General features: G+C 44.8%; 4 protein-coding genes across 7 annotated transcripts; 2 read left to right on the top strand and 2 right to left on the bottom strand.

Moving 5' to 3' along the window:
* Window positions 1–486: 486 nt before the first annotated feature.
* LOC149280501 (myelin protein P0-like) lies at window positions 487–3,556 on the bottom strand. The gene is made up of 6 exons (XM_089500488.1): window positions 3,490–3,556; window positions 2,251–2,417; window positions 1,697–1,910; window positions 1,356–1,491; window positions 943–1,003; window positions 487–588 (listed from the first exon to the last, which is right to left on the bottom strand). Exons 1-6 carry the CDS (start codon window positions 3,554–3,556, stop codon window positions 487–489), a joined length of 747 nt encoding a protein of 248 aa, XP_089356614.1.
* A 4,225-nt stretch (window positions 3,557–7,781) lies between these two features.
* LOC149280502 (succinate dehydrogenase cytochrome b560 subunit, mitochondrial-like) lies at window positions 7,782–10,303 on the top strand. 4 transcript variants are annotated; one of them, XM_089500527.1, is made up of 6 exons: window positions 7,782–7,801; window positions 8,305–8,361; window positions 8,798–8,899; window positions 9,758–9,819; window positions 9,936–10,099; window positions 10,199–10,303. In XM_089500527.1, exons 1-6 carry the CDS (start codon window positions 7,782–7,784, stop codon window positions 10,301–10,303), a joined length of 510 nt encoding a protein of 169 aa, XP_089356653.1. The 4 variants fall into 4 exon arrangements, with proteins under 4 accessions (XP_089356653.1, XP_089356654.1, XP_089356655.1 ...); XM_089500528.1 differs by lacking the exon at window positions 8,305–8,361; XM_089500529.1 differs by lacking the exon at window positions 8,305–8,361 and having other exon boundaries at window positions 9,758–9,813.
* Window positions 10,304–11,362: 1,059 nt separating this feature from the next.
* On the bottom strand, window positions 11,363–14,070 carry LOC149280503 (protein Flattop-like). Its single transcript, XM_089500489.1, has 6 exons — window positions 14,044–14,070; window positions 13,800–13,862; window positions 13,141–13,221; window positions 12,845–13,021; window positions 12,566–12,709; window positions 11,363–11,473 (listed from the first exon to the last, which is right to left on the bottom strand). Exons 1-6 carry the CDS (start codon window positions 14,068–14,070, stop codon window positions 11,363–11,365), a joined length of 603 nt encoding a protein of 200 aa, XP_089356615.1.
* A 564-nt stretch (window positions 14,071–14,634) lies between these two features.
* Window positions 14,635–16,959, top strand: LOC149280504 (eukaryotic translation initiation factor 3 subunit F-like). Its single transcript, XM_089500547.1, has 8 exons — window positions 14,635–14,788; window positions 15,334–15,404; window positions 15,503–15,582; window positions 15,966–16,103; window positions 16,188–16,279; window positions 16,424–16,560; window positions 16,663–16,776; window positions 16,882–16,959. Exons 1-8 carry the CDS (start codon window positions 14,635–14,637, stop codon window positions 16,957–16,959), a joined length of 864 nt encoding a protein of 287 aa, XP_089356673.1.
* The last annotated feature ends 4,577 nt before the right edge of the window (window positions 16,960–21,536 follow it).

Below are 21,536 nucleotides of genomic sequence, written 5' to 3' on the forward strand. Positions count from 1 at the left end.
GAAAGTTCTTGCAAGTTTCCCGCAGGGAAAGGTACACGATGGTATACGCTCGACACACAGCATGTTATTTAAAGGCATTTTAAAGGACCAGTGAGGATTTGGGAGCAGTGGGAGAAGGTGGATGGAACATGGTTGGGCAGCCGGAACCTCCAGATGTTGGGGAGGTCGCAGTTGACCAAACTCTAAATGATGTTGAGTTAAGGTTACGGTGTTCTATGTTCTCTGTTGACATATCTTTGGAATCCTCACCTATCCCCCAAATCCCCAGTGCTCCTACGTCAATTAGGTTTGTTTCTCTGAATCACTTTTAATTAGGTTCTTTAAGGCGTTTTTGAGGCTGTTCTTGCTGGGAGACTTTACAGCACCTCTGTGGGGTTGATCCTCACCTTCGTCCCCCCTCATTTCCATCTCGATAGTGTAGACCACCTTGGAACTGCGGGGGGACTCCTCATCTGCCTTGTGTGTACCTTCCCTGCCTGCTAATTGCTATTTCCGATCTTTGCGAGAGTCCCCGATGCCTCCCTTGGACTTCTTATCGCTGGCCTTGGTGCTCCTGGTCTGGTCTAACATGGCGTACAGGATGGGAGTCTAGAGAAGGTAGAAGATACGCAGAAATTAGGTTTTTGTTTCATAAAAAAAGCTCAGCATAAAGTCCAGTAATGTCTTTTTGGGTCAAAATATCCTTGGAGGGAAACCATTGAAACATAAAATGATACATTTATGGAACAAATGTAGTTCCTTTGGCTGCAAATCGTCAGTACTACGGAGTGGTTTATCAGAGAGGATATCTTTTTCAAAATAACACACTTGGTTCTTCAGTGTGACTCAACGGGCTCTCATTGACAGAAACTAAAAACGCCTCTGATTCTAAAACCCTAAACTGACCAGAGATCCGAAGCCCAAATCTTCCTCTGGTGTGCGAGTTTTAACGTTGGATCTTACCTGTCTGCTCCGCTTGGAGGAGTCTTTGGATGGTTTGTGAAGCTTCCCTCTTTCTAGAGCGCTGGAAACAGAAGACATAGAATATATTTAGAAGGAGCGTGCCAAGATAGGCAGCCTCTAGATCAACTTAATAGCTGGCGAGCTAAAGGGAGGACCAAGGTGTAGATAAAATCACTTTGGACCATCAGGTTCTGAGGGTAAAGGAGTGAGGTCCACAATCTATGAGTATACTCTTCAACAACCCAACAATTCCAGTGCTAGGTCCAGGTACACTGCCTATAAGTATGCAGGTGGAACTCCATAAGGACAACGTTACAAAATATCAGCCTATACTCTACGGCACTGAAAATAGCATTTATTTGTTGTTAGACGTTTGGTAACAATAGCCAGTAAGAACACATTTGAGGACCTACCTGATTTCCCGCTGCATCCGGGCCTGCCTCCTCAGCCAGCAGTAGCGGATTGCGTAGGCAATGAGGGCCACGACGATAACCAGGGCGAGTACAGCTCCGATGATGATGCCCAAAACCATTCCCGCACGGACTGGACCTGCCAAGACAGAGACAGAGTTTAGTCTAAGTTATAACTTCTGAGTAAGCTCGGGGAAGCAGTACGCTGTTGCACCCTTCACTTCCTGCTGAAGATGTTCTTCTCCTCTCCAATCTCTCAGAATTATAGGGTCACGCAAGCAATAAAGTCACGTTTCATCCTGCTTTAGCGTTTGGGAAGAGAGTCCAGGCAGAAGGAATCTCACCTTTGTCAAAGACAAGAAGGTGAACGTAAGAAGACTTCCCCACGACATCGGGCGGGTTCTTTACGTCGCAGGTGAAGGTGCCGTTGTCTGTGTATTCCAGGTTGCGGAGGACAATGGATCCATCCTTGCTCTTTGGGTATCCGATCCACTCGATGCGGTCTTTAAACACCCCTGTGTCATCAATGTAGGGCTGACCCTTGGCATAATGAAATATCTAATGGGGGAGAGAGATGTTAGCTTATTATCTTCATCTCTCAAACCAGACAAATACCAGAAGAAGACATCTTTAATGCTTGAAGGACTTCATCTCAGATGGGCAAAACATGTCTTCAGAGAGTCCTTTGGAGCCTAAAACATATTGCTTAAAGAAAGGGGTCTCACTTTGTCGTCCCCCCCCCCTCCATGACTACCTTCTATGACACTCATATGGGAACAGGTCCACTTATTGACCCCAGCGGTGACTTCTTATTAGCCAAAACGCCCCGTGCTGATGTGGACATTTTATGATGGCTCTCGGTGAGCTTCGGTCTCCTGAAAGGTGCGATGTGTCTTACCGAGTACGTGTCCCGGCTGTTATCGGGCTGGTAGTGCCAGCTCACAGAAATATCGTCGGAAATCCATTCGCTTGACCAGAACGTGCAGGACAGGGTGACCTTAGAGCCCACCGTGCCATGGACTTCCCGATCTGTGTAAACTTCGATGGCCAGGCTTGGAGAGAAATCTGTCGGAGGAAAAGTAACGGAAAACCATTTAAAAAATCAGACCATCATCCGGGGGACGTCAGGTAGACGACGTCACAGAAACAGCATTCAGACCTCTGAAAATGTATTCACGTAAGTAACAAGAAATCTGCTGTGTTTACTACTAATAATAATAATGATAATGATAATGATGATAATAATAATAATAATAATAATAATTATAATAATAATAATAATGATGATAATAATAATAATAATAATAATAATGATAATTATAATAATAATAATGATAATTATAATAATAATAATGATAATAATGATAATTATAATAATAATGATAATAATAATGATAATGATGATAATAATAATGATAATAATAATGATAATTATAATAATAATGATAATAATTAATAATATTTCTTATTTGTACGGCACCAACAATATCAAACATCAGAACACATCCTTCATTGACCTCCTTCAGGCATAAATACTATAGATACAGGATCTAAGAATACGTCCCTGTTATAATAGGGGCATTAGCGGCTTTTATGATCACAGCACACCACATCTGCCCTTTCCTATTCACAGTCATTGATTTAAACTGAGCACAGCGCCCATAATCTAAACTATTCACTTATTCCTTCCCTTCCATCTCAGCCTGTGCCCCTGTTGTGTTAGATTCCGGGCTCTTGTTCTAACATTTCTTTCTGAACCAAACCGATAATCGGAACCATTCCGGGATAAACATTCTCAGGGCGACAAATTCAACTATTTACGTAGAAGAAGAAAATTCTGCTCAAATATTTGCCTTTACCCAGACTTGTTAATATAAAAAATTTCCAACTTGTCTCAATTCTTAACGCTTCAATTGAATTGCAAGCTCTTTGGGTCAGAAGCATCATTTCCTACTTGCCTGCAGAGCTTGCAATCCGTTTCTTGTATTAGTATCGAGGCAAAGTGTCCCTGAATTATTTGTTTTAAATGCCCAGAAGAATGCAGCCGCAGGCAGAATATGGCTACCCCTTCCCGGGATCGCGCTGCCCGCTGTTGCCCCTCTGAGAGGTAATAGGGGGCAACAGGTGATTAACTTACCCAAAGTGAAGAGCAGGGCGAGAGCCAGTACGGGCCATGAAGTGCTGCGGGTTCCTGAAGGTGCCATCTGATTTCTAATAGATCCCCAAACTCATGAGGGGAGCCCCGTTACCCTCAGATACCTCCTGCACTGGAATACGGCTCTGTGAGCTGGGGCCATGGTTTAAATACCCCCGAGGGGGGGGTCGGTAAATCCTTCTCCCGGCTCTCTGACCAATCTGGTGGCCGAATGTGGACAGTGGGTGCAGATCTGAGGATACAGTCGGGGGGGGGGGGGTTTGAAGGGAGGTTCATGGGGGCAAGCTCTAACAATAATAGCCCATTGTGTTCTGGGTAATAAGAGGAGCAGGATGGACGGGGGGGAGAGCCACGCCACGGGTCTGGCCTGAGTGTGGCCACGGACTCGGGGGAAAAAGAAGTAATTTTAAGGGTGAATGGGGCAAATAATCCGACTGGAGGGGCAGATCTTAAGAGTCTCAGTAGGGCGTTCTCAAGGTAAAAGGGTAGAATCTTGGGGTTGCAGCGAGAAGGACAGATTATCAGGGTGAAGGGGCAGATTATATAAAGCAGGGGTGTATTTATAAATCACCGGCATATACCGTAGAGTTGTATGTATATAGCACCGGCATATACCGTAGAGTTGTATGTATATAGCACCGGCATATACCGTAGAGGTGTATTTATAAAGCACCAACACATACCGTAGAGGTGTATTTATAAAGCACCTGCATATACCGCAGAGGTGTATTTATAAATCACCGGCATATACCGTAGAGGTGTGTTTATAAATCACCGGCATATACCGTAGAGGTGTATTTATAAAGCGCCGGCATATACCGTAGAGGTGTATGTATATAGCGCCGGCATATACCGCAGAGGTGTATGTATATAGTACCGGCATATACCGCAGAGGTGTATGTATATAGTACCGGCATATACCGCAGAGGTGTATTTATAAATCACCGGCATATACCGTAGAGGTGTATTTATAAAGCACCGGCATATACCGCAGAGGTGTATTTATAAAGCGCCGGCATATACCGTAGAGGTGTATTTATAAATCACCGGCATATACCGCAGAGGTGTATTTATAAAGCACCAACACATACCATAGAGGTGTATTTATAAAGCACCGGCATATACCGTAGAGGTGTATTTATAAAGCACCTGCATATACCGCAGAGGTGTATGTATATAGTGCCGGCATATACCGCAGAGGTGTATTTGTAAATCACCGGCATATACCGTAGAGGTGTATTTATAAAGCGCCGGCATATACCGTAGAGGTGTGTTTATAAATCTCCGGCATATACCGTAGAGGTGTATGTATATAGCACCGGCATATACCGTAGAGGTGTATTTATAAAGCGCCGGCATATACCGTAGAGGTGTATGTATATAGCACCTGCATATACCGCAGAGGTGTATTTATAAATCACCGGCATATACCGTAGAGTTGTATGTATATAGCACCGGCATATACCGTAGAGGTGTGTTTATAAATCTCCGGCATATACCGTAGAGGTGTATGTATATAGCACCGGCATATACCGTAGAGGTGTGTTTATAAATCACCGGCATATACCGTAGAGGTGTATTTATAAATCACCGGCATATACTGTAGAGGTGTATGTATATAGCACCGGCATATACCGTAGAGGTGTATGTATAGAGCACCGGCATATACCGTAGAGGTGTATGTATATAGCACCGGCATATACCGTAGAGGTGTATGTATATAGCACCGGCATATACCGTAGAGGTGTATTTATAAATCACCGGCATATACCGTAGAGGTGTATGTATATAGCACCGGCATATACCGTAGAGGTGTATTTATAAATCACCGGCATATACCGTAGAGGTGTATGTATATAGCACCGGCATATACCGTAGAGGTGTATTTATAAAGCACCGGCATATACCGTAGAGGTGTATTTATAAAGCACCTGCATATACCGCAGAGGTGTATTTATAAATCACCGGCATATACCGTAGAGGTGTGTTTATAAATCACCGGCATATACCGTAGAGGTGTATTTATAAAGCGCCGGCATATACCGTAGAGGTGTATGTATATAGCACCGGCATATACCGCAGAGGTGTATGTATATAGTACCGGCATATACCGCAGAGGTGTATGTATATAGTACCGGCATATACCGCAGAGGTGTATTTATAAATCACCGGCATATACCGTAGAGGTGTATTTATAAAGCACCGGCATATACCGCAGAGGTGTATTTATAAAGCGCCGGCATATACCGTAGAGGTGTATGTATATAGCACCTGCATATACCGCAGAGATGTACTTATAAATCACCGCCGGCATATACCGTAGAGGTGTATGTATATAGCACCTGCATATACCGTAGAGGTGTATTTATAAATCACCGGCATATACCGCAGAGGTGTATTTATAAAGCACCAACACATACCATAGAGGTGTATTTATAAAGCACCGGCATATACCGTAGAGGTGTATTTATAAAGCGCCGGCATATACCGTAGAGGTGTATTTATAAATCACCGGCATATACCATAGAGGTGTATGTATATAGCACCGGCATATACCGTAGAGGTGTATTTATAAAGCGCCGGCATATACCGTAGAGGTGTATGTATATAGCACCTGCATATACCGCAGAGGTGTATTTATAAATCACCGGCATATACCGTAGAGTTGTATGTATATAGCACCGGCATATACCGTAGAGGTGTGTTTATAAATCTCCGGCATATACCGTAGAGGTGTATGTATATAGCACCGGCATATACCGTAGAGGTGTGTTTATAAATCACCGGCATATACCGTAGAGGTGTATGTATATAGCACCGGCATATACCGTAGAGGTGTGTTTATAAATCTCCGGCATATACCGTAGAGGTGTATGTATATAGCACCGGCATATACCGTAGAGGTGTGTTTATAAATCACCGGCATATACCGTAGAGGTGTATTTATAAATCACCGGCATATACTGTAGAGGTGTATGTATATAGCACCGGCATATACCGTAGAGGTGTATGTATAGAGCACCGGCATATACCGTAGAGGTGTATTTATAAATCACCGGCATATACCGCAGAGGTGTATTTATAAATCACCGGCATATACCGTAGAGTTGTATGTATATAGCACCGGCATATACCGTAGAGGTGTGTTTATAAATCTCCGGCATATACCGTAGAGGTGTATGTATATAGCACCGGCATATACCGTAGAGGTGTGTTTATAAATCACCTGCATATACCGTAGAGGTGTATTTATAAATCACCGGCATATACTGTAGAGGTGTATGTATATAGCACCGGCATATACCGTAGAGGTGTATGTATATAGCACCTGCATATACCGCAGAGATGTACTTATAAATCACCGCCGGCATATACCGTAGAGGTGTATTTATAAATCACCGGCATATACCGCAGAGGTGTATTTATAAAGCACCAACACATACCATAGAGGTGTATTTATAAAGCACCGGCATATACCGTAGAGGTGTATTTATAAAGCGCCGGCATATACCGTAGAGGTGTATGTATATAGCACCTGCATATACCGCAGAGGTGTATTTATAAATCACCGGCATATACCGTAGAGTTGTATGTATATAGCACCGGCATATACCGTAGAGGTGTGTTTATAAATCTCCGGCATATACCGTAGAGGTGTATTTATAAAGCACCGGCATATACCGTAGAGGTGTGTTTATAAATCACCTGCATATACCGTAGAGGTGTATTTATAAATCACCGGCATATACTGTAGAGGTGTATGTATATAGCACCGGCATATACCGTAGAGGTGTATGTATAGAGCACCGGCATATACCGTAGAGGTGTATGTATAGAGCACCGGCATATACCGTAGAGGTGTATGTATACAGCACTGGCATATACCATAGAGGTGTATGTATATAGCACCGGCATATACCGTAGAGGTGTATTTATAAATCACCGGCATATACCGTAGAGGTGTATGTATATAGCACCGGCATATACCGTAGAGGTGTATGTATATAGCACCGGCATATACCGCAGAGCTGTACACGTGTATTGATTCAGTGAAATGTTTACATGCTGTCTGATACCGCAGATTGCCCCCCGGGGGGGGGAATTACTACCCTAATTAACCCATTCGTGCCTGGTTCTAGCCTGACAGCTGCCCACCAGCCGAGTATCTCCGCCCCGCCTCCTGTCACCACTGTAACCAATCAGGAGGCAGTGGGCGGAGGGAATACGTTGTAAAATAGGCACGAGAGATTGACGTTGTTTCCGGGCAGTTAAAGATGGCGACTTTGTTATTGAGGTGACTTTACTACACAGGGGGCAGTTTGGTGGGGTCAGGGGGCACGACATAGTCGGCAGTGGGGGGTAAATGGGGGGGTGATGCTAGGACGAGGGGCCCAGAGAGAGGGGTAACTTACTGGGTGTGCAGGGGGTTAGTGTTGAAGGGAGTTTAGCTAGGGGGCTATTTTACCCCTGCAGTAGGGTGTGGAGGGGGCAACTCGGAGTGTTATAGGGGAGAAGAAGCGGTCATTATAAATGTATTGCCTTTTAATGACGGGTGTGCGGCCTCCTGCATGTGGGCTGAGTATCTGGCTTCTGTAACCGACTTTAACGGTCAGACTACCGGAACAGCAGCCAAGGGGTTAAACACAGGGCTAATAAAAATGTGCTAGAAGCAAAGGGTCACTGGGTGCTTGGTGTAGGTAGGGTGGGCAACTGAAACCATGGCTACAGGTGGGCTGAAAGCACATGTAGCTATAGACCAGCGTGCTCTCTCTCATCTCTCTTCCCCCCTCTCTCCAGGCATGCGGGGAGGCAGTGTCTCCGGGGCCAGCTCTCGCCCGTATTCAGCTTGAAGCAGTAAGTACCGCAGCTGCACATCGGTCCCGGTTCATGATATCCTCTATCCCGTTTCATGCGCGATCTACGGCTTGGGATGCTGTAAGATTTGTTTAATAGCAAAGTGCCAACACATGACATGCGACCCATGACACGTAACACATGTAGCGAGACAAGCCCGGCGGAGACACGGGGCACGGAGGGTCCTACTCGCAACAATACAATGTAGCAAGAATGGAGCTTATGAAGCTAATTGTTTGCTTAAAGGAAACTTATGTAACAAAGTGTGACAGCGACGGCCAATGTAATGGGAAGCTTTTACATATCGGGGTTGTGTTTAGAGCCACATCCTGACGTGGGGGGGTTCAGGCTATGCTTATGTTTGAATGTAGAAATTAAGTGTCAGAAAAACCCACTGGATTTGGTTAATTTCTTTCTTATGATTTTTTTTAATCAGTGCAGTTCCGATGGGCAGCACAGCACAGCATGAAATGGAACGGTTCTGGGCCAAAAATACTAATCTCGATCGCCCGATGTCTCCGCACATCACAATCTACAGGTGGGTGATCTCCGATGCTACGGATACTGTATCTTCTAGCTAATCTTACGGGGTCTGTTATACGCAAACGTGTGCGTTCTAGACTTCGCTTTCTAGGTCTTGCTATTTTTAATGTGTTGTAGGTCTGACTTTTAGCGCACGGTCTTATCCTAACGGCTTTACTGAGGAAATGGAAAGGGAGAGACATCTTGCTTGAAATATCCGAGTTTTTAGCGTCTCTCAGTCCGGGCCAAGATACTGAATGAAATCATTTGATTCCTTTGTGCTAGTCTGGAAATTCTTCTCCTTGTGCAGACATGGAGTGGGCATAGGCCGCCCCGTGCCCAGAGAAAGCACTCCTTTCAGCTCTACCTCCCCCTCTCCTCTCCTCGGCGCTCTGTTCTCTTTTCTGTCTTTGGATTTTCTCTGCCAGAGCCGGCCGTTGAGCCACCCGCACAAATACCAGCTCCCCACGGCACGGTGAATAACTGTGCTATCTAGGGACTTGGGGTGAGAAGCGCGCACGCTCCAGCTCCCCCTCGGCACATTCCTGGCACATGCTCCCCGCACAGAATGTGCTAACACGGCTTCTCTGAGCTCGGTTCCATGTAGCTTGCGCCAGCTCTGCCACCCACAGTTTTATTAATATCACTGTTTATTGAAAATGTTTCTGGTTTTATTTCTAGGCTTTGCTCTAATCTTGGCTTGTGCCATTATCGCTGCTCAGCAGTGAGTTCATTTTTGGGTAACATATGCTGCGTTAATGTAATGGGAAAGAGGCCACTGATCATTATAACCGCCCAGTAAAGGTGGTGGAAACTCGGCTCCTGGCTGCAATCCACGAGTACTACTTACTTTTTTAATTGGTCCTTGTCACAGGTGGTCTATGCCGATGATGATGTCCATCACCCATCGAGGCACCGGGGTTGCGATGAGTGCTGGTATGATTTCTATGCTTATTGGAGTTTAAAGGGACAGATAAATAGTTCAGTGGGTCCTTTTTTAGGGTAGTTTTCACCTTCGTAAACCCACCCCCTGAATATCTGTCGTCTTCCAGGTGTGTCCCTGTTTGCGTTGGCCGCTCTTGCGCTTCCTGGAGACTATGCTTTGTACCTGGAGCTGGTGAAGTCCCTCAGTCTTGGGCCAGCTCTGATCTACTCTGCAAAATTTACATTGGCCTTCCCTCTTACGTACCACACCTGGAATGGAGTCAGGCATCTGGTGAGTAAAGTCCGTCTGTACAGCTGAAACAAGTGGTGCTTCGTGGTGTACTTTCTCCTGATTTTTTTTTTTTTTTTTTTTTCCCCTTTAACTCTGCAGGCTTGGGACTTGGGCAAGGGGTTCAAAATCCCTCAAGTATATCAGTCTGGATACATAGTATTAGCACTTACTCTCCTGTCTTCTGCCGCCATTGCTGCCATGTGATGGAACATACCCTGGCCCCGTACCCTCCTGGAGAATTTATCAATCATTAATTGTACAAAATGGAACAGCATTTCTTAATTTTGTCCCATCAGATCAATTCTATACATCCTGTTTTTTTTTTGTTTGTTTTTAGTCCCTCTTTAACTTCTACCTGCCTTTATCTTTCTCCTAAGGTTTTTCTGTCGGATGTAGCTATGTGCTTCTAAAAAGTACACTGTTAGACTCCCCAAGATTGTTGACCTAGAGTGAGGGAAGTAGCAGGATCTTCATGATAAATTTGATCCTGCTAATAGAGGATTCTCGGACTCCTGAGGCCATTGCGCATATCTGTCGCCATCCGCCTTCTTAATATGTATGGATCTAGCATTAGTTCGGTGTTCTCTGTTTATCTGATTAGATACAGACCAGAGAATAGGACTTGTAGTGCGGAGGACTTTTTAATATTGCAACATAATCCTCTAACAATCATGTAAAGAGGGGGTTGCCTTTTAAGAACTATGGAAACCAAGGGTTCCTACTAATTAACTTGTTTATTTAACAGAAATATGTAAGCACGCTGTGCCTGTGAGCTTACAATTAAGATACATCGACGTTTGGCAAAAAAAAAAAAAAACGTCCCCAAATATGTATTTGATTCCTATGCATAAGATAAAATATGAATTTAGAAACTTGCTTGCAGGTCTGGCAAAGTAGTCCAAATGAGATTGAATGCATTTTGCCTGATGGTGGCTAGCAGAGGGCTTGTGCTGTTTCAGGAAAGGTTTTCTGTATTTTTAATGTGTTCTTTAGGATCCCGTTTCGGAGGATAAATACTAAATCTCAATGTTATTGGTGCACCAAGCCTTTGCTTAGTGCTAAAATGGGACTGGGATGCTGAAGAGCAATACAATAAGTCCATTTTTGTTCGGAAACCTCACACTTCAGCCAGTGTCTCTGCGTTTTGGGGAGGAACAAGGGAATCTTTGTATGGATGTTGGGGTGGGAATGGTATTTAAATTCCAGTAGCTGGTGTGTGGGGAAATATTGAAAGGTTGCCCTTTTAAAATGCTCTGTAAGGGATCAAGATAGGAAGCTCTGTTTCAGATAACGTTCCGCATAACTTCTTGGAACGTGGCTCGGTCTTATGTGGGTTTTCTTGTTCTTATTCTGGTCAATCGCGTACCTTTTCACCTTAGCGATGGACACCAATTTAAAGGGTTACACCTACCCTGGCAGATGTGTATCCCATAATCCCGCTCTAACCGCCCCCATCTGTCATTTTTGTAAAGGGAATGTGTACATCCAAAGAAAGTTTAGGTTCTTCAGGGACATCCAATCAATTTATTCTTTTTTTTATTCCATTAAATCAAATACACGCATATAGACCTATAACGGGTAACACAAGCCGTCCTCTTCAACATACTCGCCTTCCTCAGAACCTAGTGCCGGAGACCTCGTATCCATTCATTGTAACTCGGCGTAGATCTGTAGAAGCGATTCTAGCCGTGTCACTGCTTGTGCAAAGAAGCATTTATCAAATCAAAAAACATTTTATTCTCTGTAAAACCCATTAAAATATATTCTTAAAATAAAGAGGTCTTCTATATTTTTGTGGCGTTTTGAGTAATGTGTCACTGGTTGCTGCAGAACACGCGTTTTATTGTGTGCTGTAGCGTGTGAAATAAGTCATTGTATGGAGGTGGAGTGCTGCCCATAACTTCTCCCACTCGCTCCGCCAGGTCTTCCTCCGCTGCCAGGCGTTACGGAGTGACATCGACCCCTTCTATGTAAATATTAGGAAAAGCCTTTACTGATGAAAGATTTATCAGGGACTCAGGTCAAACAGATATCGGCGTAGACCAAGGGTGTCCAACCTGCGGCCCTCCAGCTGCTGCAGGACTACATCTCCCATAATGCTCTTTCAGCTAAGGGGCTGGCTGAGGAGGATGGGAGATGTAGTCCTGCTGCCGCTGGAGGGCCGAAGGTTGGACGCCCCCGGCCTTGCGAGTTCTATAAGTGTTGCTACAGACTACCGGCTTCTGCCCGTTCAGAGAAGGAAGATTAGTACGACGTGACATTTTTAACACAAGTCTTTATTTTAAGATGTGTTGTTCTTGATTAGGGGTCCTAATAAGCAACATGTTATCTGCTTCATCTATCGACACTGTACAGGACTCAAACGTCTCTCATTGGGTCTTCTCTATGGGATACATGGCTTGAAGGTCTTTTCTGTCCGCTCCTGGCTCTTTCCTTATCTTCGTCCATCCTGCCTTTTGAGCTCACCGGGCTGGCTTTACCAGAGCCTTCCTGGCTCTGAGGTGGAGGCCCAGGAGAGTTGGTTTTGTTCATGGTTTCCAGAGGAGACGCACGGTTTTCTAGAATGGTACAACTGCCGAGTTTCTGTTCACCATCTACGTCTGCTGAAGCCTGTAAAGCCGGTAAACAGAATAGTTAATACAACTCCTCCTGTTCCGTATTTTGAGATTCTGCAGACCTTTGCGATTCACAAAGGTCTGCAGAATTGCCACCTGCCGCAAAATAACAATGTGTCACGCGTCTCACCGTCCCGGTGATCTGTGGACGCAGCCCGTTACATGAGGTGATGAGAGGAGACGCGTTGTGGATCCAGTCTGTAAGGCGTTTGGAGGCCTGGGCTGAGCGGGAGGTCATGGTAACCTTGGCTGGAGGGATCTTTAGAGGCATGTCCCAGGTGCCCATGAATGTTCCCCACGGACTGGCCTGCAGATAGGAAACCAAACCATAGACTTGGCAACTTGGCGCCTATAACCTTTCCCACCTGAGGTTATGTAACTATTTCTAGCAGTCGCCACTCCCATAAAGTCCTTTAAAGAGCTGACCTTTGACTTTGGCACTGCAGGAAGTAGATGACCACGGTCGTTGGCAATGAATTGAGTCTGGCCTTCATGAGTTGAGGGTTGCTACAAAGACATAATGATTATGAAAAAGAGCGGACAAGGCAGATAGTAGTCACGCTATGCAATGTATTCCCGCCGTGGCCTGTGTCTCACGCGCTAGGCCGTGGCCTGTGTCTCACGCGCTAGGCCGTGGCCTGTGTCTCACGCGCTAGGCCGTGGCCTGTGTCTCACGCGCTAGGCCGTGGCCTGTGTCTCACGCGCTAGGCCGTGGCCTGTGTCTCACGCGCTAGGCCGTGGCCTGTGACTCACGCGCTAGGCCGTGGCCTGTGACTCACGCGCTAGGCCGTGGCCTGTGACTTGCTTCTGCAGCCCGTTCAGGGAATATCCGTCTCCTCGCTCTCAGATTCCTCTAGTGGTGTCCGGTGTGAAGCGCCTCCGTCATCTGGATTTTTTTGCATATATTTTATTGGAAATACGAACACTTTTGTGTGATGACGGAAAGCATTAGCGCTATGAATCGCTGCTTACGCCGCAGAGTGTTACATTGTGGCACACGGCGGGTTGTCTGACTTCTGTGTACAAACGCTGCGGAAGCAAATCAACATCGTTGCAAAAGAAGATTCAGCCCCCTGTGAGCTCACCTCTTTGAACTGCTTGGGGACGGACCAGCTCTGCAGGTTGGTGGATCTGAAGGCGCTCTGAAACTGCAAGCAAAGAAAATATAACAGAAAAGTGGTGATGCTTACGGAGCATGCGATAAAGCATCGAATTTAACCCCGGATTACGGCTATATATCATCGATATACCTCATCCCTGGGTTATGTATAACCCTATTGCCAATGTCCAAGTAAATGCTTTTGGCCCGGTGATCACACAGTGACATACCTGGTTTGCACTGTAGTGGGTGGCCATCTTGCTCCTCTCTCTCCTTTCTGTGTATGCTACTGTCTCCTAGCAACTGTAACCAGGGGACAGGAAAAGCCACACCCCCACCTGGTCCAACATGGCGCCCTGTACTGCACATGGGTGAAGGGATCTTGAGGGCGGAGCACTGGAATTTTAATAATAATAATAATAGTAATGAATGATGGTAATAGTGATTATTGATAGTGATTGTAATAATAGTAAATTATGATGATAATAATAATAGTACAGTTCTGTGCATCCCGCGTACAAGGAACACTGCTTACTGCTTGGGTATTCAGGGGTTAAACAGAGGCGCAGTCAGTATTCGCTACGGCCAGGGCATGCTAGGGTTAATAGTGGGCAGCGGTTGTACATGTTTGGGTTGATTGATTGTATGCGAGCCAATGAAAGTCTCAGCTTTTCTAATAGACAAACTCTCACCCAATCGGAGTAGAGGATTATGTCTCCCTCCTATAGATTTGCTGACATTCGCGCTTCCTGGCACGGCCCAATCAGAAAGCAGCGTATGGTGACGCAGTTTAGGTTCTTCCTCTTTATCCACCGGGTAAGATGGCGGCTACAGGTTCAGCGTTGCTGTCCGTCGCGTCTCAGGCGGCTCTGCACGGGCCTGTGGTTAAGGTGCATCCCGTGGTGTTGGCGTCTATCGTGGACAGTTACGAGCGGCGGAATGAAGGCGCTGCCCGGGTTATCGGCACCCTACTGGGTAAGAGTGAGCCTCGGAGAGGGGCTTCGCCATAGGGAGGCCTCTAAACCCACAGGCTTCGGCCCCTAGTGTTGGGGCTTATCTTCCTCACATGAGGCGCAGGCTGGGAGGAAGGCCAGGAGACGCCCTCAACTTTCAGGGGCTGCTGCCATTGTTACTATAGCACTGTTACTACTATTACTATTCAGAAACAAGCAGCAGCTGCTGGACCACAACTCCCATCATGCTAGGCTCATGGTAGGTCCCAAACATGGCTTTGAGGTAATCCCTACACCTGCTGCACCAGTGCCGGGTATAGTGGGGCCAGCTCAGTCTCACAGGAGGCCAAGTCTCTGAGCTGCCAAGGGGCCAAATTTCCCCTGTGTGTTGGGGAGATGCCTCTCTGTTTAGGCTCCTGGGTTTAGTAGTTGGGGCCCTACAGACATTAATGCTGCTTTTAGGACCACAAGTGGTTAGGAAGTTTCAGGTAAATGAATTCTGGTAATAAACGATCGTCTGATCTCTGGGTGTTCGTAACCTTTGGTTTTTTGTGTTTTTTTTGACAGGTACAGCAGACAAGCACGCCATAGAGGTCACCAACTGCTTCTCCGTCCCCCACAATGAATCCGAGGACGAGGTACAGTCCCCTCGCCCTGTCTTGTTTTACAGATATATTTTGTTAGCATTCTCTCCATGAGTTTTTGAATTGTTGTACTGCGTGCCTCTGTTCTCCAGGTGGCTGTTGACATGGAGTTTGCCAAGAACATGTATGAACTTCACAAGAAGGTGTCGTCTGCCGAGCAGATTCTGGGCTGGTAAGATGTCCTGCTGTTTTCTTCCATATCCATGAAAAGCCTTCAGGCTGTAGTAAGGTTTATATAAACTAGATCACTGGTTTTAACCCCTTAATGACAAAGCCTGTACGTGTAAGGGCTCAAAATGCATTGTTTTCAGTGGGTTTAGGGGCTGCTCTTTGTCCTTAAGGGGTTAAGGATAGCTAAAGTCCAAGTGTGATTTCCAAAACATTATTACAATCTACGTGTATTAAGGCAATAGTGATTGGGGGTGAGCCTATTGCTGTAGAGGTAAAATCAGGAGTGCACGAAACCTGTTTATGTAATGGGAGTATTCACTGCAAAGCCTTGGCTCTGGTTTATAAAGAAGACGCGCAGCAAATAACTTTCCCTTTAACTCTCAGGTATGCCACCGGAAACGACATCACCGAGCATTCCGTGCTCATCCACGAGTATTACAGCCGTGAAGCCAATAACCCCATTCATTTGACGGTGGACACCAGCTTACAGGCGGGGCGCATGAACATCAAAGCCTACATCAGGTAGATAAATTTAATTTTATTTATTCCCTCGTACTTTCTAATCCACGCAGCCTCCATGTTTAATACGGTACTTCTCTTCTACAGCACGCCAATGGGCGTTCCAGGAAAAACCATGGGGGTCATGTTCACCCCGCTTACTGTACAGTACATCTATTATGACACCGAGCGGATCGGAGGTATGCTGTCTGGTTTTATTCTGGTGCTATTGGGAGGTGACGCTTTGAGCTTACACGTTTAAACGTTTTGGGTTTCCTAGTGGTGGTGTCTGACAGATGCACGTTCGTTCGTGTCGTGTTCTTGCGTACTTTTATCTCCTCCAGTTGACCTGATCACCAAAACCTGCTCCAGTGCAAACCGCTCAGTTGGCCTAACATCTGATCTGCAACAGGTGGCGTCGGCTGCCAACAAGTTACAGGATTCCCTTAGCACGGTGATCCAGTATGCCGAGGATGTCCTGGTAGGCGCTGCTTCGCGTACTTATCCGTAATGCCGTTAACGCAATTGAGGTAAAACAAATATATACAAATTTATTTTTGTTTTCCCCTTTTCGTGTCTACAGTCTGGAAAAATTGCTGCTGACAACACAGTGGGCCGTTTCCTGATGGATCTGGTGAACCAAGTGCCTAAAATCGCTCCAGAGGATTTCGAAACAATGCTTAACAGTAACATTAATGTAAGTGACTCTAAAGCTGCGCCCTTTACATTCCATGCATTTCTCATATAGTAATAAATGTCGCAGATGTAACAATTAAATGTCCCCCTATTGTCTCTTCTACAGGATCTGCTGATGGTCACCTATTTGGCAAATCTTACCCAGGCACAGATCGCTCTTAACGAGAAGCTTCTCAACTTGTGATGGATGCGCCACCAGGAGTGTCCTTCAGTGGCTTGAAGGCTTCTATTAAAAAAAAGAAAAGTGGCTCGGAAGTCTTTTTTTTGTTTTTATTTTTTTTTTGTGCACTAATATTGCAGATATTGATTCCAACATAAAAGTATGAATTTTCAAAGAACTTGAGTGGCCTTGTTTTCACTTTTCCGTTTTTAATGAGGAAGTGCTTGTGTCACACGTGCTGCTGTCGGGTTTTCTGAATGCTACTCATTTCCCAAGTCAGATCATGAATCTGCATTTGCACTGTATCCATCAGCTTGGATCTATTTATTGCGCAGTGGGAGTGGTATCTGCGCTCTATGTAATACATTTGTAATTGTAAATTAGCAGCAGATAAGAACATAACCAAACTATGGCTGTGAGTGGATATAATTTTATATATATATATATATATATATATATATATATATATATATATATATATATAAACCAATCCCCACTCAAGTAGTCCCTATCATTCAGTCTTCGTTTAAATGACGAGAGCCCCTCTCTCCTGTGTGAAAGTGTTTTTGATGGGTGATATTTTCACATAATGTTTAATCCCCCTCCTCGTATAGGCACTATAGCATCAGCTCGTGGTTTGTAATGTGTCTCATAGAAGGTGTGGCCAGGTGCAGACCTGGTGGTCAGTGTTTTGTTTCCCAAGAGGGGGGTAGATAAATGAATCAGCCTCCCAGCAGAAGTGGTAGAGGCTTGTACAGTGAGGGGGTATAACCTACATGGAAAAGGCCTACAGCTGCTGAATCGAAAGCAAGATGTTCAGGACCGGACAGGCCGAATGAGGCTGAACTGCTGACCCAGTCTGTTTCTAACTTTATAATTCTGTTTAATCCATTAACCCCTAAAAAGCATCCCAGCAGCGTATATATAAATATAATTATAAAAGTTGATTGAGTAAATGCTTTGACCACCAGAGGTCGCCACCTGACCACTAATACGGAGGCAACGCTGCATGGTTATAGAGCCCCAGCTCATTCAGCAGCCCTGTTACAGCGGGGGGGGGGGGGGGGGGGGTCAGTGTAACTCTTTAATGCTGTATGACAAGTGCTTTAATGTGGTTATTGGATTGAATGCAGCTTCTTTCAGGTGGGTGGTGTTCACCTGCGCAGCCTCTGCGAGTGTTTGGTATCCGGTGTAAGAATGCGGTGTAGACCCCCGGGAAGGTACGGCGTTCAACGTCTATGTGGAACCAGTTGAATTTATATTATTCGTGTAGCTGACCGGTTTGGATTGCGGTCTTGTCGGTCTCCAAGATGTAGTAGGATTTGTGTTCTTGTTTTTCATGTCCTGCTTAATCTGTTGGCTATTTTCATTCTTTTTTTTTTTTTGTTGAGAGCCCCAGCCGTCCTGCCGCTCGTTATAAGGGACACAGAAGCAGTACACGTGATTAATGATTTGACCGTAGTGTAAGACCGGGAGTCCCTACGTCTCAAATCTTAGGAGACGTAGACCTCAGACTTTATGCTTCTTGCATAAGTGACAATGTTTCCGAACCATAAGGTTCTCCCAATATTCCATGGTACATCCTGACCATTGGAAGCGGAATGGGGGGCCAACTTTGGCTTAAAGCATGGAAGCCATGGACCGCCAACTTAAGAAACATTTTCATTTACAGTAATCAAGGAGTTCTTCCCCAAACCAGAAGGAAATTGGTCCTCCTGATCCCTCCGTACTGCGTCCCAGCCGACAAAAGTGCGATTAAAACGTGATATGGAAATGGGCTTCAATCCCAGAAGGAACTTTAAGATTTTGGCTAAAAAGTATTTTTCTTTCCAATTGTTATGAAACCTGCAGAAAAAAAAGACTTGGGTCTTCGCTGCTTATCTGTAAATCGATTGGTGGATTTGCAGGTTTGGAAACAAGAGTTGGCCCAATTTATAGAATTATTTTTGGGAACAGGCTGGCAATCTTTTATTTGTAATTCTGGGTTCCGTTACAAAAAGATTACATTTGGTAGAGAAAAGACAGTTTCAGGGGAAATGTTTAATCTGCTTCATCAAAAACATGAAATCTTATACCCAATAAAAGGTGCTTTGTTTGAAATATTTGCAAAAATAGGAAGTGACTGTAATTTGGAGCTTCTGCTTTCCACGTCTCGGAACGAATTCTTCGTTCTCCTCCGTAACACCGGTGTCGGTGCAGATTCTAATCCTCTCAATCTGTAAGTGCGGGCGTTCATCGTTTAACTTTTTAGCTCGTTTCTTTCACTTCTTTAAGATGCTTTGTAGGCTCAATGTTACCATTTTTAATGCTATTATCTAGAATTATATATATTCCATATCATGGCAGGAATCTCATTAACTTGCATTAAAAGAAGTTAATAAATGACGTGCCGTCATCTTACAAATGTTCCTGTTTCAATAAATGCACGAGAGCGTTATTTGGAATGTCTTGCTTTTTAATTGTATTTTTACCTGTCGATTTATTTTTAATATATGTACATTATTCCTAAAATATGTTTTGATCTTTATGAATAGTTTATGAATTTAAAATGCCCTTGCTTCTGTTTTTTGTTTCTTTCAGTGGCAGCTTTGGACAGTCTGGGTGAGTGAGCTAATGTTTTGCATTTTTTATTTTCTTAATAAAAAGAGTAAATATATTGCATTTCAGTGAAACGAAGAACTTGCTAGGATGGACCCGGATCGGTTAAATATGTCATGGTCCTTTTGGGAAGGTTGGTGGTGGATATTTAAGGCTCTGAGATCTTTTACCCCTTTACCTTTCTGGAGAATCACTCTTCTAGGTCTTATGTACCTCATTATTTGCACCACCCTCTGCTGGGGTAGTTTTTAAATGAACAGTACACTTTCTGCCATCACCTTTAACATGCGCTGTTTTGTAGAAGCCGTGGCCAAACTCGACAAAAAAACGCGATCAGTTACTCTGACATGCAACGTGGATTCAGCAGATCAAAAAAAACCGATTTATTACTGGTGTAAAGACCATCAGAGCGTAAGAGCTTACAGTAATAAATATATTATCCGGCATGCTAACAGTAAAGACACTGGGAGTTACTGGTGCAAGACTCCGGAGAGTGATCGTGTCCAGTTAAATGTTTATGGTGAGTAACTAGTTAAAAACATTTTGATGGGAGAAGACCCCGTTATGATTCAGGGACAGGGTGATGGGAGAAGACCGGACCGGAACTGATAGACGGCAGTAATAATTACTTTATACTTCAGATTATGTCTTCCTGGAGGCGCCCCCTACTGTCTATGAAGGGGACTTCCTAATACTGAGGTGTCGCCATCGGCCTGGATATTATGTGAAAGAAACAACATTTTACAAGGACAGCGAGATGATAAAACGTTCAGAAACTGAACCCGATTTATATATGAGAGCGGATGGAAACGCTGCAGGGACGTATCGCCGTTCCAAACGTTTCTATTGGGGAAAGGATTACTTTGACTCGGCGTATATCCTTGTGAAGGGTAAGTTATTATTTATTCTGCGTCCCGGTCTCCGTGGCCGTTATGGTTATACCGTACTTCCAGACTGAGGTTGTGGTTCCAGGCATGGCTGGGGCATGACTTTTTAATATGATCTAATGTAGAAAATGAATAGTGTATACAGGTTCGGATTCCAGAGAACAATTCTGAACGTGATACATTGTCTACTTTTTCAAAGACCAATTAACCAGACTTTGGCAACAAAGCATCGGAGAGATCCCCACAGTCTCACCTTAATGTATTATTTTCTCTTCTAGAGCTGTTTTCTGTTCCAGAAATAAAAGTAACTCCGTATCCAGCGACAGAATTTGACAGCATAACCCCAACGTGTGGCACCAAACGTCACCGGGACCGATGGACGAAAATTCTGTTTGGCTTCTACGTAAACGGGCAGAACGTGAGCGAATTCGGTGCATCCAATGAATACCGGTCGGGTTATTCTGGAGACTATAAGTGTGCGGCTAAAACCGCTTCAGGCACCGTCCACAAAACAAGTGAAAGTGTAAATATCCGGATACAAGGTGAGCCTTTAGAACTTGGTAATGAAACAAATGAATGGGTTCAAGCGGGAAGTAGAAATATCCAGGGTTCTGTTCTCTCTTTGTAATCGTTGAGTTTTCGAAAGCTAAACCTTGAAAATGTAAATGGTTTTTCTGTTACTCTTCTTAAAATAGACACTCGGCAGGTTAAATGTGTAACATAACGCTCTAGTAGTGTCCGCGGCCAATGCCCGAATCTGGGCAGACAATGAACGTGGGCCTGGTGGCAGGAGAAAACCTGACCATCACCTGCTCTGTGGGAAGAGGGACCTCTCCGTCATTCCTATGGCGGCACAATGGGAGGCAGCTGGATAACAGATCAGAGAGTCTGGAAAGGTCTTGCATATAGAGTCTTTCCAACCTCCGCACAGAGGAGTGTACCAACGACCAACTCCTGCCCAACAGAACTTCGACCGTAAAGAGCAAAGTGTTGAATATCGACATTGTTGGGGACATAGGTGAGAGAGCCAGTGGAGCATCGCTGGGAGGAACATGTATGTTCCCAACTCGTTACATCTAGAATGATGAGGGTTCCTTAATGATGCCTGCCACCTTG

This window comes from Sceloporus occidentalis, unplaced genomic scaffold, assembly GCF_023333645.1.
Source record: "Sceloporus occidentalis isolate IW3139 unplaced genomic scaffold, rSceOcc1.0.p SCAF_155, whole genome shotgun sequence".
Classification (NCBI taxonomy): domain Eukaryota; kingdom Metazoa; phylum Chordata; class Lepidosauria; order Squamata; family Phrynosomatidae; genus Sceloporus; species Sceloporus occidentalis.

Bases quoted from the DNA above. Each gene is read 5' to 3' on its own strand.
- LOC149280501 (XM_089500488.1), bottom strand. From the start codon at position 3,556: ATGGCACCTTCAGGAACCCGCAGCACTTCATGGCCCGTACTGGCTCTC. The intron at 1,911-2,250 runs GTAAGACACATC...CTCCCCCATTAG, and splicing joins ACAGCCGGGACACGTACTCG to ATATTTCATTATGCCAAGGG. The intron at 1,492-1,696 runs GTGAGATTCCTT...CTGTCTTGGCAG, and splicing joins CCTTCTTGTCTTTGACAAAG to GTCCAGTCCGTGCGGGAATG.
- LOC149280502 (XM_089500527.1), top strand. From the start codon at position 7,782: ATGGCGACTTTGTTATTGAG. The intron at 8,362-8,797 runs GTAAGTACCGCA...TTTTTTAATCAG, and splicing joins CCCGTATTCAGCTTGAAGCA to TGCAGTTCCGATGGGCAGCA. The intron at 10,100-10,198 runs GTGAGTAAAGTC...TTAACTCTGCAG, and splicing joins GGAATGGAGTCAGGCATCTG to GCTTGGGACTTGGGCAAGGG.
- LOC149280503 (XM_089500489.1), bottom strand. From the start codon at position 14,070: ATGGCCACCCACTACAGTGCAAACCAG. The intron at 13,863-14,043 runs GTATGTCACTGT...CTTTGCTTGCAG, and splicing joins CCCACTACAGTGCAAACCAG to TTTCAGAGCGCCTTCAGATC. The intron at 13,222-13,799 runs GTGAGCTCACAG...ATGTCTTTGTAG, and splicing joins TCCCCAAGCAGTTCAAAGAG to CAACCCTCAACTCATGAAGG.
- LOC149280504 (XM_089500547.1), top strand. From the start codon at position 14,635: ATGGCGGCTACAGGTTCAGCGTTGCTGTCCGTCGCGTCTCAGGCGGCT. The intron at 15,405-15,502 runs GTACAGTCCCCT...TCTGTTCTCCAG, and splicing joins ACAATGAATCCGAGGACGAG to GTGGCTGTTGACATGGAGTT. The intron at 15,583-15,965 runs GTAAGATGTCCT...TTTAACTCTCAG, and splicing joins GCCGAGCAGATTCTGGGCTG to GTATGCCACCGGAAACGACA.